We start from the raw sequence: 13,794 nt of genomic DNA, 5'->3' as shown, positions 1-13,794 counted from the left end.
AATTGAAATATCTTTTGATAATTTCAACAACATTTTTTTCACATATTCATTGAAGTATATTTTATGAGTGATGTCTCTTGGTTCATATTAACTCATAGTAAAATATTGGGTCGTGACAAGTAGATAAATAAGGTTAGATTGTTGATAAAAGACAGAAAAAGATGTGTCAGAGCGACTGCAAAAAAAAATCTAGTGTGAGAAGAAATGAGCTAAAACTCTTAACCAAACACGAGGAGCTTGCTAGTCACATGTGACTAGCTAGAAGAAAAACCAAGGGTGACTTACCTCCAAGAAGTGGAGTAGGCAACTGGTTGATAATAAAAGCTGCAATGCTGAAGGCGTCAACCCAGAAATGAGGAGAAAGATGGAAGTGAAAGAGAAGGGTTAAGTCAGCCACATTCACATCACGATGTTTTCTCTTAGCAATGCCATTTTGAGCTGGTGTATATGGATAAGAGAGTTGATGGTGGATGCCAAAAAGTACGTAAGTGAGTTTTAAAATAAGTGCTAGTAAATCCGGCACCTTCATCCCTTTGAAAAACCTTGAAACGAGCAGAATGTTGATTTTCCACAAAATTTTGAAATTGAAGAAAAATATCAAATAAATCAAATTTAAAATTTAAAAGGTAAAGCCAAGTGAATCGAGAATAATCATCAATAACAATAACATAGTAAAGAAAACCCGAATTAGATTTGATGGGGAAGAACACCAAAAATCACAATGAATAAGATCTAACATATGAGACGACTTACGTTCATTGCGAGAATAAGGCAATCGATGACTTTTTGCAAGCTGACAGGTACTGCATAGTGATGGAGAAGGCAATAAAGACGTAAGAGAATGATGACATTTTTTATTTAAAAAATAAATAACAGAATAATTCATATGACCCAAGCGAGCATGCCATAAATCATATGAAACACATAAATATTTGTTTCTAAGGAATAAAATAAAGATAGAGTTGCCATGCTCCAGCACATATAGCCCTCCATCCCTTTTACTAGTTGTCATCAACCTTCCTATTTGACGATTCTGAATAAGAAGAAGATTATTAGTAAATGTAACAGAGAGAGGAAAATCAGACGTTAATTTCTTATCGAAAGAAGATTTTTAGTGAGATGAGCAATAACAAAGACATCAAATAAATGAATATTTGGAACAGGAGTAAGAGTACCATTGTGGGTAATGGGTAGGGATACACCTTTCTTGTAATCATAGAGGTCTTACCGTGTAATTTTTAGACAATTCCAAAATAGATAAGTCGGCGGTCATATGGGTCAAAGCCCCAGTGTCCAAAAACCAATCAGTAGCGTCTGGTCCAACAATAGAACAAGACGTGCCAGGCTTCAGCAAGGTGAGCATGAGTAGAATTAGGCCTAACGTACCGTTGGTTGCAGCGGTCAACATAATGGCCCTCAATGCGGCATATTTGGCAGCGAGGTGGTCGACGACCCTCACCCGAGTGGCTTCTTCCTCGGTTGGAAGATTTGTTGTGGGAATGAGAATGACCTTTCTAGTTGCAAAAGGAAGCAGGGTGACTTTCATGGGTGCGACCACAATTAGTGGTTGTGAAATGTCGTAGAAGTAGAGTCAGAAGGCTCAAGGAAGCTTGGAACAACTCAAAACTTTTAGCTTTAGAGACTAAATCTGCAAACAAAGAAGAGAGGTGAGACCATCTAAGCAGTAGAAAAAGTTGAAAAATCGGTGCCAAATTCACAAAGGAACCAATGCACTTTATCAATGTTCTCGACGGCTCTGCCAATGGCATGAAGTTGGTCACAGATTATTTTGAAGGTACGGGCATACTCAGCAACAAGTTTAGTGCTGCATTTTATCACCTGCAAATCATCCTTCCGTCTTAGTTCACAAGCTTTCAAATGATAGCCAAACGTAGTCTCCACCGCGAGCCAAACTCATGTGTAATGGAGAGACCAATGACGAAGACAATGGCTTCCTCAATGAGAGAGGAGAGTAAGAGACAGGGAAGTCATTGATTGACTACTTTCCACGCCAAGTATTTGGTGCTAAGTGTTGAGGAGGTTTCTAGTTCAAAACAAGGTGGTGAAGCCATAGTTCCATCAACATAACCCAGCACTATCAACGGGAGAGAGAAGTTAACTTTTCCATAGAAGATAATTGGAGGAAGAAAGTTTGATCGTGATCGTATGAATGGATTAGAGTGTTGAAAGGAAGAAGATGAGAAGAAGATTCAGAAGCTATAGAGGAGAGACTATGATACCTTGATAATATTTGTTAAACCACCTCACTTAAATGGTGGTAAAAGTTCTCTGTTTATAATCATTTATCGAATCAAATAAATTACAAAAAAAATATGAAAAGAGCAATAAATAGAAGAAGTAATAAATAAATACAGATATTTGCTTATAATAAAATGACAAATATGATATCTCAACCGTATTAAAAAGAAAATATTAATATCTTAATATTTGCTTGGAATAAATGGTCAAATATAGTTTAAATGGTAATAAATTCAATTTTTTTTAACTTTTTAAATAAATATAATAATTAAACTAATTGAAGTATGTGCAAGGAAAAGACTATTGGATGACTTCAAAAGGTAAGAGTAATAATACAAATAAAATTGATTATTTGATTATTTAATTATTTATTACAAGTCGTGGGACTTATTCTATGAAACCTATTCTTGAATAATAAGCTTTAGTCTCATCATCATGATGTCTATTTATTTAATGTGTTTGGCGTGTAAATTTTAATTTAAGTAAATTATTTATTATTCAAACAATGATTGAAATTTCTCTCGTTTTAAAAAAAAAATTAAATAATTTTGACTATTAATTGATTAATAACAATAAATAAATCATCATCTTTAACATTTAAATGGTAATTGGTGATTTGAGTATTTTAAAAAATAAAAATTAATAATATATTAAAAAAGGGAAAGGGAGGGATTAAGTTTGTGATAAACATGTAATTTTAATTAAAAAGTTAAATAGAAATTAAAATTTAGAAAGGAATTTATGATTGAAGTTGGAGGAATGGAGAATAACGTTGTGAAAAGAAGGGGAGAGAGAGAGAGAGAGAGAGAGGAAATGTGGGGCCCACAAACAAAGTGGTTTGACAGCTGGCGAACGGCTCTGACAGTCTGTTCTTTCTTATCACTCCAACGACAAACTACACACATACCTCTCGCCTGCTTTTTCTTCCTCTTCTAACCCTTCTCGCCAGTTTTCTCTCCTATTAAGCCCCGCTCTCTTCTCTCTGCTCCCTATACTCCGCCCTCTCTCTCTCTCTTTCTCTCCGCCCTCTCTCTCTCTCTCTCTCTCTCTCTCTCTCTCTCTCTCTCTCCCCCCAGTTTCGTCCATGGCCGAGGAAACTCAGAAGCCTGCTGCTGCTGAAGCGCCGACTTCTACTCAGCCTGTACCGGAGGAGCCAGCTGTTGTGCCGCCTCCTGTTCCTGCGGCTGAGATACAACTACCAGATTCTGCACCTGCTCCGCCTCAATCGGAGGCTTCTCCTGCGAAGCCGGATTCGGTGGCGGAAGTTGCGGAGGACGAGAAGCCCAAGGCGACCGAGGATTTTGAGAAGATCTCTCAGTCGGTTTCTTTCAAGGAGGAGAGCAACGTTGTTGGTGAGCTTCCGGAGTCGCAAAGGAAGGCGCTGGCTGATCTTAAGGTTCTTATTCAGGAGGCTCTCAATAAGCACGAGTTTACTGCTCCTCCGGCGCCCCTGCCGCCTAAGGACGAGGAGAAGCCGGCCGAGGAGAAGAAGGAAGACACTGAGAAACCTGCTGAACAGCCTCAAATCGATGAACCTGCAAAGGAACCTGTGATCGAAGAGCCTCCCAAAACTGAGGCGGAACCGGAACCAGTAACAGAGACCGTGACGGTGAAGGTTGAAGAAACAATCACTCCGCATCCTGCGCCGGAGACTTCTCTTGCTCCAGAACCCGACGAGAAAGCGGCAGAGCCATCGACGGTGGTGGAGAAAGTGGCTGTTATCGACGAGGATGGCGCTAAGACGGTGGAAGCGATCGAGGAATCTGTAGTTGCTGTTTCGACCCCACCGCCGGAGGAATTAGTCCCGCCGAAGGAAGAGGCAGAGGTGGAAGTGGAAGTGGAAGCGGCGGAGGCTGTTCCGCCACCTCCACCGGAGGAGGTGTTCATTTGGGGAATTCCTTTGCTCGGCGATGAACGGAGCGATGTTATCCTGTTGAAATTCCTCCGAGCCAGAGACTTCAAGGTGAAAGATGCTTTCACGATGATCAAGAACACTGTTCGTTGGCGAAAGCAATTCGATATCGAGGCTCTTCTGGATGAGGATTTGGGGAACCAATGGGACAAAGTGGTGTTCTCCCATGGCGTCGACAGGGAAGGCCATCCAGTCTGCTACAACGTGTTTGGTGAATTCGAAAACAAGGATTTATATCAAATCACCTTCTCCGACGACGAAAAGAGCCTCAAATTTCTCCGATGGAGGGTTCAATTTCTGGAGAAGAGTATCAGAAAGCTCGATTTCAGCCCCAATGGCATCTCCACTATTGTTCAAGTCAACGACCTCAAAAACTCGCCTGGACTCACCAAGTGGGAGCTCAGAAACGCCACCAAGCGAGCTCTGCAACTATTCCAAGACAATTATCCTGAATTCGCTGCCAAACAGGTATCATCATCATCTTCAATCAATTACAAAACATATTGAGAAATTGTTTGATCTTATGCAACTGAATTTAATTCCTCTGAAGGTGTTCATCAACGTGCCATGGTGGTACTTGGCCGTGAACAGAATGATCAGCCCCTTTTTCACTCAGAGAACGAAGAGCAAGTTTGTGTTCGCCGGACCATCCAAGACTGCAGAGACTCTATTCAAGTGGGTTTTTGTTTTCTCTTCTTCCTTTTCAAATTTCCGCCATTAATGACCCATTCAAGCTTATTTTCCACTGCAAAAAATGTCTCAATCTCAGATATGTTACTCCTGAACAAGTACCAGTTCAGTACGGTGGATTAAGCAGGGAAGGCGAGCAAGAATTCTCCATTGATGACCCTGTTACTGAGGTTGCCATAAAGGCAGCAACCAAACACACTGTTGAATTCCCAATTTCTGAGGTACGAGGACGACTTGAATTATGTTTCTCTGAGTTTGTTCTTGTCTTGTCTGATTTGATGCTAAAAGATGATCCATCTATTCTTGTAGCCAAGCCTTCTGGTTTGGGAATTGAGAGTGGTAGGATGGGATGTGAGCTATGGAGCAGAGTTCTTGCCCAGTGCTGAAGGCGGCTACACTGTGATTGTTCAAAAGACAGCCAAGCTCGGACCAGCTGATGAACCAGTGATCTCCAACAGCTACAGAGTGGGTGAAGCTGGAAAGATTGTGCTGACCATCGACAATTTGAGCTCAAAAAAGAAGAAGATCCTGTTGTACAGATCAAAGACCAAACCCATCTCTGATTGATCAAAGACCAAAAGATCCGACATAATAAGCAGGGCTCTTTGATTTATGGATGATGTTCTTTTTGTGGTTCCATTTGATGAACATTTTAAAATCTTAATTTCTCCAATTTGGATAGTGTCATAAACAGGATTGGTGGGTGGGAGTTGGATATTTGTTTGGTATGCCGTTTTTTCTTTCCTTGTGTTTCTTGGGACGTTGTGTTCTTTTAAGGATGCTGCTAAATTGGCAGTGGGAGCTGTCTGAAATTGTCTGGACGCCGAGGAACAGGACAGAGAGACCGGTTTGTTGGTTCTGTTGTTAGTAGTCTGTAAAATTTGTGTAAATTTGTTTGTATTATTTATTGCTATTATTGTCTTTGCTTCAATTTAAGAAATTTGTTTATTTTTGCATTTGCTTTTCTGGCTGTAATGACTTGAGTGACAAGTTTCAAACAAATCCAGGCTGTCTTCCTCTTTTGATAATGGAGATTTGAAATTTGTGGAAAATGACCCTTTTTTTTATTAGGGAAAAATGGGCCATTTTGTTGTTTTGGGATAATGACTCTATTTTTATTATAGGATAATGACTTGGTTGGATGAGCCAAAATAATTGTGGAAAGAGAGAGAGAAACAAATCATAATCTAAAAAAGTTTTTCTTAATTGATGTTAAAACTTTACCATTATTTGGTGATCATTTAAAATTAAGACGTTAAATTTATATCATTACGAGTGTTGAAAGTGCCCCGCCCCAAACACAGTTCTCCAATTTGGTCTAACGTCAATAAAAGATGATTGCAGTATGTCATTGAGGCCTATCCCATTCGGTTTCTGTATCTTTAAGGATCATTTTTGCAGAAGACCTCGAAGTGATTGGAGCTCAAGATCTTGCCCAATTGAAGAAAAACGTATGAAGTAAGAATTATGGTAAGTTTAAAATTCATTTCTACAACCTCTCTCGTCTCAAATGGATGATTCTTTAAGTTTTAGAGGTCTAATTTGGATGATCTTCATGAAGAAGTCGTCGTCTATTGCCCAGATCAAGGGACGCCCTCATCTTGACCAGGTAAGTATGCGTCCATCTTGACCAGGTAAGTACGCGTCAAAGACTCTAAGTTTAATTATGTCTAGGGTTTCAAGTTATTGGGTGTATGGTTATAGAGTTACTATTTAAGTTAAGATTTAAGATAACCTTAAGAACTCAAAGACACATAGGTAACCCTTAGCCACTTAAGAGAAGGACGCTAAGGAGGCGAGGAAGTCCAAAGTTAGCTTCTGAAAACTCCACTAAGGGAGCACCTGAAGTAGAGATGGCCCAGGTCTAGACCCAAAACACTGAAACAAAAACTCAATAAGGACCTAACCCAAGTGAAACCACGCCCCTTAGACACCCCACCATCACGTTCGCTCTAGAGGCATTACAATCTTTTATGAAGACAAGTATGATGACAACACAAGGACAGACTCAAACCAAGGGTAGAATCAGCGGGACCGAGGGTCGTTGATAACCTCGACTAAGCCAACACAGGTACTTCTCTAACCTTAACTTCTTCGTCATATGTTCCACCTCACCATTGCCTTAAGACCCAAAACAAGAAAGTCCCTTCAAAACTTAAGACAAGCACGAACCTTGAGGATACTAAGCACGATAACTCAAGACAACGAGCTTTCAAGGACAAAAGTTCTTAATAAGAAGAGAATTTGTAACACCCCATATAAATCGAGATACCCTAAAGAGGCCTACATGATCCAAAGAAAGGACCATCGAGTTTAAGAATGATTTAACTATTAAGTTGTGTTTAAAGGTTTGATTGGATAATGAAATGGATGAGAAGGAAGAATGAATCCATGTTCCATGTTTGGTGTGCAATCATTTAGGCCACCATTCTTTGCCTTTCATCATTGCTTCATATAATATATATTAAAAAAACGTATCAATCTCTTAAAATTTAAAATTTGAAACTTAAAAATGACCCACACCAAGTGGACCTCACGATTATGACATAAAAATGGTTGAATTTATTGGAAGATATGTATACACATCACTATCAAAAGAGATGACAAAAAAATAATTAGTATTACTCTTTCTTTGACAGATTTCGATCAACCCCGAACCTTTGAGAAAGTCACTCTTCTCTCTTCCGGCTTGTTGTGACCTGATTACTTTCATGCTTCGAATGAGAAGTTGTGCTTCCGATCTTGTTCTCTGCTCTGGGTTTGGTCCTTTAGGTGAGGCCCTTGACTTTACAGGGTGGTTCCCTTTATGGTTCAGGAATTCGTGGTTGACTGACTTTTCTTTGTTTGGCATTCTTTAGTCTTGAGCTTGCTCCTTGCTCAAGAATGAATGTTGTAAACTCTTCGATGACATGCTCCTTTGAGTGCACAATTATTCCTTAGCTATGCGTGTTTCGTACCGAGCTCTTTGAGGGTCTTTCTTTATCCATTCACGCTAAAAGGTAGTGAGTGGAGTCAGGCACAAAACGATCCTCAGCTGCTGAAATAAGCCCTGTTCAATCTCCTGTTGAAGTGGTGACTCACCTGCAACATCAGTTTATATATATCTTATTCGTACCTAGATGCTTTATTTCTAGGTCATAGACTCACTTAGGCTATCTCTTAGGTCAGCTAGAATCATTTGAACTTAACTTAGTCTTAGTTTAAAAATCTTCCAAATTTTCATCTTTTAGCACTGTCAAGACACTTTTGGGTTCATTGACTCTCAGAGCTTATTATCTCATAAGACTTATCTTAGAGTTTTAAGGTATCTTGATTAGGAATTAGTCTATTTCATCATCAACCTTAGTATCATAGGTGCTCGAGATGCAACCTTGTCCTTGTTCCAACTCATGATTCTCATCGTATTGCCATGGACATTGTCGATCGAGAAAACTTTTCTATCATCAAGGAGAGGACGACCCTCATGCCATCTGGTCACTTTCTCTCATATGAACAAGATCCCGATTTAGGAATAGTTGGAGGTTTCCTAGTTCACCACACACAATACTCGTATGGCCTTGAAAGTTCACTCATGTCAGCGCCCAACCCTATCAATACATGCTCATATAGGTACTAATGCAGACTTTTGCTATTTGGAATAGGTTCACTACTAGAAGTTAACTCGCAAGCCACTTAATAGTTCCCACACAGTACAAGTCGTCATAGCGAGCTACTGAAAATACTAATAAATCCCCAACAATTGAGTCACGTTCACAATTTGAAGTTAGTTGGCGAACCCTTAATCATCTCCGTGCCATTCACATATCATGTATGGTTCACATCATCAATTGGGACATAGTAATGTAAACTAATCATAGATGCTGATATGAAAACGTTATTTAATTGGATCTAAGGACTCTTACGAATATGCAAATCCCTAGATCCCAACTGTTTAAATTCACAAATCAAGATGATTTCGTTCTAAATGATATGGAACTCTCGGGAATTCAATCTAATAGCTTCATTGAAGAACAAGACCTTTAGATCTAAAATACCTAAGAACCTCGAAACGATAAGAAATCAAACCAATGGAAAGTAAGATTTGGATTAGCTTATTGATCAAATATCTCCTGCCAAGAAAACGTACAGCCTAAACTACAAAGAATTGTAAAAAAAAAAACTTTACCTCTAGGCTAAAAGAAAACACAAACTTGTTTTTTTACGACATTTTTAGAGTTTATTTTACAAAAACAATACACAAGGCTTTATATAGCCTCAAAATGAAACTCTTAACGTTCTCTGATACATTTCAAGAGTTGTAACGTTCATAATTTATGATCATAATTAACGATTATGTAAAATCTTGAAACCCAATTGTTCTTTGAATAAACGACTGGATTTTGATCTGATACTTCATTCCTATCTGTTTCGTGGATTTAAGCGGTGGCGATGCCTTTCCCACTGCTTATTGGTGGGTTCGAATATGACACAGGAGTTGTTGACTTCATTCAGGTGGAAACTAAGTGGAGGTCTGAACCGACTGACGTTGAAGAATTAGCGGATGAGTTGTGGTTAGAGGTATCATCCCACCCAGAACCTGACCATGCACTAAAATAGGATGACCTAACAATAAGGTTAGGTCAGACTTTTCCTTCGTTTCACTCTTCAATGTGGCGTGGCATAAAACCCAATAAGAAAAGAAAGGTTTTTGGGTCTGAGGATTTTGGTGTTCGGTGCTCCCTTCGAACTGATATCCACAGATTCCCTGTAACACAAGATGGTTTGAAATGATAGTTTATTATAGGTTCTGATGACATGAATAGGATGAGCATACGAATGAGTCGGAACATCGTTCAAGCCAGTCGGGAGTACAAGATTACTGACCGAAGACTAATCAATTGAGATGGGCGGAAGCCTTGCTATCGAAGAAATGCATCCAACAGTGTTCTGTCTCATGGGTCCTCATTCAAACTTAGAGCTAGCTGGTTCTCCGGAAATGAAAAATACCCTAATAAAGTTTCAATCACTTGAATCCATTGTTATGAACTTTGATTCTTGTTTAATGGGTATTAATTTGATGATGTGGTATATTTATGTGTGAGAAAATTTGATGATTTAAGAAAAGATATTGGATGATGAGAACGAATGTGATAGGGGCAGGCCGAGAAAGGGGTGAGAAGTCCATTTTATAGTGATTCTAATATCAATGGCCCAAATTGAAAGGGGGCCGGGCTGAGCCTGCTGAGCCAAGGAATCGAAGCGAAGCACAACAATGAATCGAAGGAAACCCTCATAATACGGCCATTCCCACACAGCCAGAAGAATTGCAGGAAAACTAGACGAGGAGGAAGAAGAAGAAGAAGAACAGGGGGAGGATAGCAATCAACTTTATCGCTTCATAGCGTCCGACGGTTCCTTTCTGGATATGGCTGAGAACAAAGATGTCGTGCCTCCACCGCATGATTTGAATGCGAAGTGGGACGCTTGTCTTGATTTGACGCTGCGCCGATTCGTTTACTCTTCCTTGGCTGGTGCATTTGGCGGCCTCCTTTTCTTCAGTAATAATAATTCCTCCTCTCCCTTTTTCTCTGTTCTTATTTCCGTCTTATTATGTTTTTCTAATCTTCATCTGGCGGATGGGAAACATTGGAGTTTTAATTCATTTGAAGTAATTTTCTCTGGCCGTTCTTTACTAAAAACTGGAATTGCATGTCATTTCATTGGATCAACCATATGTTAAGATTTTTCCGTCATCGATTTGGACTGTCTGATATCTGCAAATGAAAGAGATGTAACGATTTTATTCTGCGACGAATCTGTAGACTCGAGAAATTGGGGTTCGCGTGAAATGGGTAATCACAAATGTCTTGAACTTTTGTCTTTCTACACTACTCGTGTAACCATTTCTCAGTATTGGGAACAGATAGCATGGATGCTAGCAGAAGTATCGGACTGTACTTTCAGTTTGTATCATTATAAGGCTCATTGCATCCTAGAATATCAGGATTTCCTAGATTCGTGTAAAACAAACTCGTGAATTTGAAGCCACTTCATGGACATCCAAGATTTTTGCAAAATAAATGGCCTCTCGCGTTGTTGATATACCGATGTTTTATCATTTTTCTGGAACCTCAGTTGTATGATTTTAACAAACTTACTAATGAGCACTGTATCTTGATTAACAACTAGGGAGTCCGGTGACTCGTTGGGCATCTATAGCTTTTGGTGCTGGATTGGGCATTGGATCAGCGTACACAGATTGTAATTCTTTATTTGAAGGTTCCACCGCAAAATTCGCATCTCCAAAACTCACTGGGCCTCAGACTTCACAGGTGAAATTCACATTTTCTTTCATTATAAAATCATCACCTTGATTTTTTTCTGTTTAATATGATATTATTCGACCACCTTTAGATTCTGAACTAAATTTCAGGAGAGATTTGCTCTGAGGTGTTCATATTCATTTCTTTTTTGTTGATATAGACCATGTTAAGGACAATGAATTAATTTATTGTGTTCTATAGGCTAGAAGTATTAACCTTGTTCTTATTAGGCGTTGTGTGATCTTGAAATTAGTATCTTGTAAGATGATGTTCGTTAAAAAAAGATAACAAAATTTTATATTCGCATGCATTTGTCACTAACGAAGGCGCTGCGAGACACTACTGGGTGAGTGATTACTTGAAGATGCTTACTTAGGCACCATAAGAGGCAAGTTGACCCTAGGTTGCCACACCTCTTACCTTAGGTGTGCTCTTGGGGTCGCTACAACAACACTGGTTGTAAGGGACTTTGGCCATAATGAATCATTAGAAAGGGTTTTCTTGTTGTTTCTTCTTTTGTTATTTGGTGGTCCCCTTCTTAGTCTAGTGCACCAATCTTCTCCTTTATTTGGAAGGTTAAATTCCCTTCAAGTTTTTTATGTGGCAGATTTTTCATGATAGAGTTAATACTTTGGATGATATAGTGTTGTTAATGTGACCCAGACGCTCGCCTATGGCGAGGGGTGAGGTAAACAGTTGGGGAGAGTGAATTAAATCAGGTGTTTGCCCCACTTTGTCTTTGGTTGTTTGACGTTGCCTTTCCCATGGTCGAAGGCGTATGCTTGATTCAATTAACACCATTTCTTTTCTTTTCTTTTTTTATACAAATATGCTTATAGCATTGTAACCTATGAACTTAGGTATCTAACCCACGAAAAAAAGGTATCTAAACTTTGCCTTTGGTTGGTATCTATCAAGCAGGTATTCCTTTAAATGCTATTCGGTTAAGAAGTTTTCATATAATGCTCGAAGCTTTAGGTCAATTCGTTCTGGTCTGATACCTCCTTATCATAAGGTTAGAGTAACTTGTTTGAAAAAGGAAGTAGAATTCACAAAAAAATCTAATGAGTAGTCATGAGGTTGAAGGCAAAAGAAAAGGTTCTTCTTTGATTGATATCTGAGGGGTGGCCTAATAGTAGAATAGGACTCTAATAAATTTTGTAGTTCATTCTGTTGCAATAACATTGTTTGTGGAATCCATTGATGCATCTTCATGCATTGAAGTCGAAGGAATGTATTTGAACTCTTGAATGGAATGGTTGAGAAGATTGGAGAAGAAAATGTAATCCAAGTTGTGACTGATAATGCCTCAAAGCATATCATAGCGGAAGATGTTAGGGAGCAAAACACACTCATATTGGGCACCATATGCACCTGTTTAGATTTGACTTTAGAAGATATTGGAATGATTGATCAAATTAAAAGATACTTAAAAGGGTTGGGACATGTAATGGATTTATTTCTAACCACTTTGTATGTACTTGACATAATGAAAGAATTCACGAATCAACATGAATTGTTAAGACTGACCATTACATGTTTTGCTACTTCATTTCTCGCCTTTTTCAAGTATTCATAGGAATAAATCTAGTTTGAGTAAGATGTTTATTTTTTACACTATCACGTATTCTGGGTGTGAACTCCGTATAGACCAGCCACTTGGGACGACCCATATATAAGACTCCTAATTGAATGGCACTAGCTGAATTGACAAAACTAAGGTGCAATGGGATGACTTCTTGATAATGGATTAATTTTCCCTAGTGTGTTTCCTCGGGGTGCTCTAGTTTTGTTCGTGAAGAGAAAGGGTGGTTTAGTGAGGCTTTGCATTAGCCAATGGGAGTTAAACAAGGTGCTTTTTTGTTGGCTTAATTAAGGAGCTCCAAGATTAAACTTCTTTGGCTTGGTGTCATCCCATATTGGGTGATCTCCTAGCTCTTTGGCATGGAGCAATCCCCTGTTGGATGATCTCTGACCAATTTTCTTAGAAAACGTGTAAGTAAGACCAAAGTATGTTGTAAGAGTTGTGCTAGTTTGAAGGGACAAACTTTACTCTCGCAAGCAACCCAAGACAGAAAGGTGATGTGGCAAGTCATTGAGGATTCCATGGCTAGGTGCTAATTTCAGATTTTAAATCCTCGGCCTGAGATGTTACAAGAAGAGAAGTAATTCAACGTTTAGTTTCTATAATTGATATGTAAGAGGATAATTCTACTATGATTCAAGAAGATTGTCAGCTTAGAAGATGGTGATATGGCTTTAGTAAAAGGGCATGATTTTCTCCTTTTTTATCCCTCCTAGTATTAGCTTGAAGGGAGAATTTAGGGCTGTTTATTTTGTGGGAATCTAAGATTTCCATAGGATGGCTATCGAGATTCTTGCATTTGTTTCATAAGGAATGTTTAGTGGGAATCTAAGATTCCCCTAGGATGCCCACATGGAGGCATCTAAGCAATTTTGGGTATTCTCTTGAATCATGGATATTTAACACCCTCATATGACACTCTTATCCTTTGTTCAACTTTTTTCTTCGACAGTGTTTGACATGCAAAAAAAAAAAAAAAAAAAAAAAAAAAAAAAAAAAAAAAAAAAAAAAAAAAAAAAAAAAAAAAAAAAAAAAAAAAAAAAAAA

General features: G+C 38.8%; 3 protein-coding genes across 4 annotated transcripts in view; all 3 read left to right on the top strand.

The window, feature by feature from the left end:
* The first annotated feature begins 3,198 nt into the window (after window positions 1-3,198).
* Window positions 3,199-5,819, top strand: LOC111432708 (patellin-3-like). Its single transcript, XM_023069640.1, has 4 exons — window positions 3,199-4,639; window positions 4,722-4,846; window positions 4,941-5,082; window positions 5,171-5,819. The coding sequence occupies exons 1-4, from the start codon at window positions 3,344-3,346 to the stop codon at window positions 5,426-5,428; spliced, it is 1,821 nt and encodes a 606-aa protein (XP_022925408.1). The 5' UTR covers window positions 3,199-3,343; the 3' UTR covers window positions 5,429-5,819.
* A 4,281-nt stretch (window positions 5,820-10,100) lies between these two features.
* LOC111432720 overlaps window positions 10,101-13,794 on the top strand; it is a 6,558-nt gene continuing 2,864 nt past the window's right edge. Inside the window, exons 1-2 of the mRNA XM_023069656.1 lie at window positions 10,101-10,398; window positions 11,030-11,172. Coding sequence (XP_022925424.1) covers window positions 10,266-10,398; window positions 11,030-11,172 — 276 coding nt within the window. The 5' untranslated portion in view covers window positions 10,101-10,265. The remainder of the gene's footprint in view (window positions 10,399-11,029; window positions 11,173-13,794) is intronic.
* Window positions 12,075-13,794, top strand: part of LOC111432713 — a 21,293-nt gene continuing 19,573 nt past the window's right edge. For both annotated transcript variants that reach the window (XM_023069648.1, XM_023069647.1), the window contains exon 1: window positions 12,075-12,084. The gene's annotated coding sequence lies outside the window, so the exon portion shown is untranslated. The remainder of the gene's footprint in view (window positions 12,085-13,794) is intronic.

Source organism: Cucurbita moschata, unplaced genomic scaffold (genome assembly GCF_002738365.1).
Source record: "Cucurbita moschata cultivar Rifu unplaced genomic scaffold, Cmos_1.0 Cmo_Scf00040, whole genome shotgun sequence".
Taxonomy (NCBI): domain Eukaryota; kingdom Viridiplantae; phylum Streptophyta; class Magnoliopsida; order Cucurbitales; family Cucurbitaceae; genus Cucurbita; species Cucurbita moschata.
Note: the sequence above shows the minus strand (reverse complement) of the source record. Positions and strands in the feature narration are given on the sequence as shown.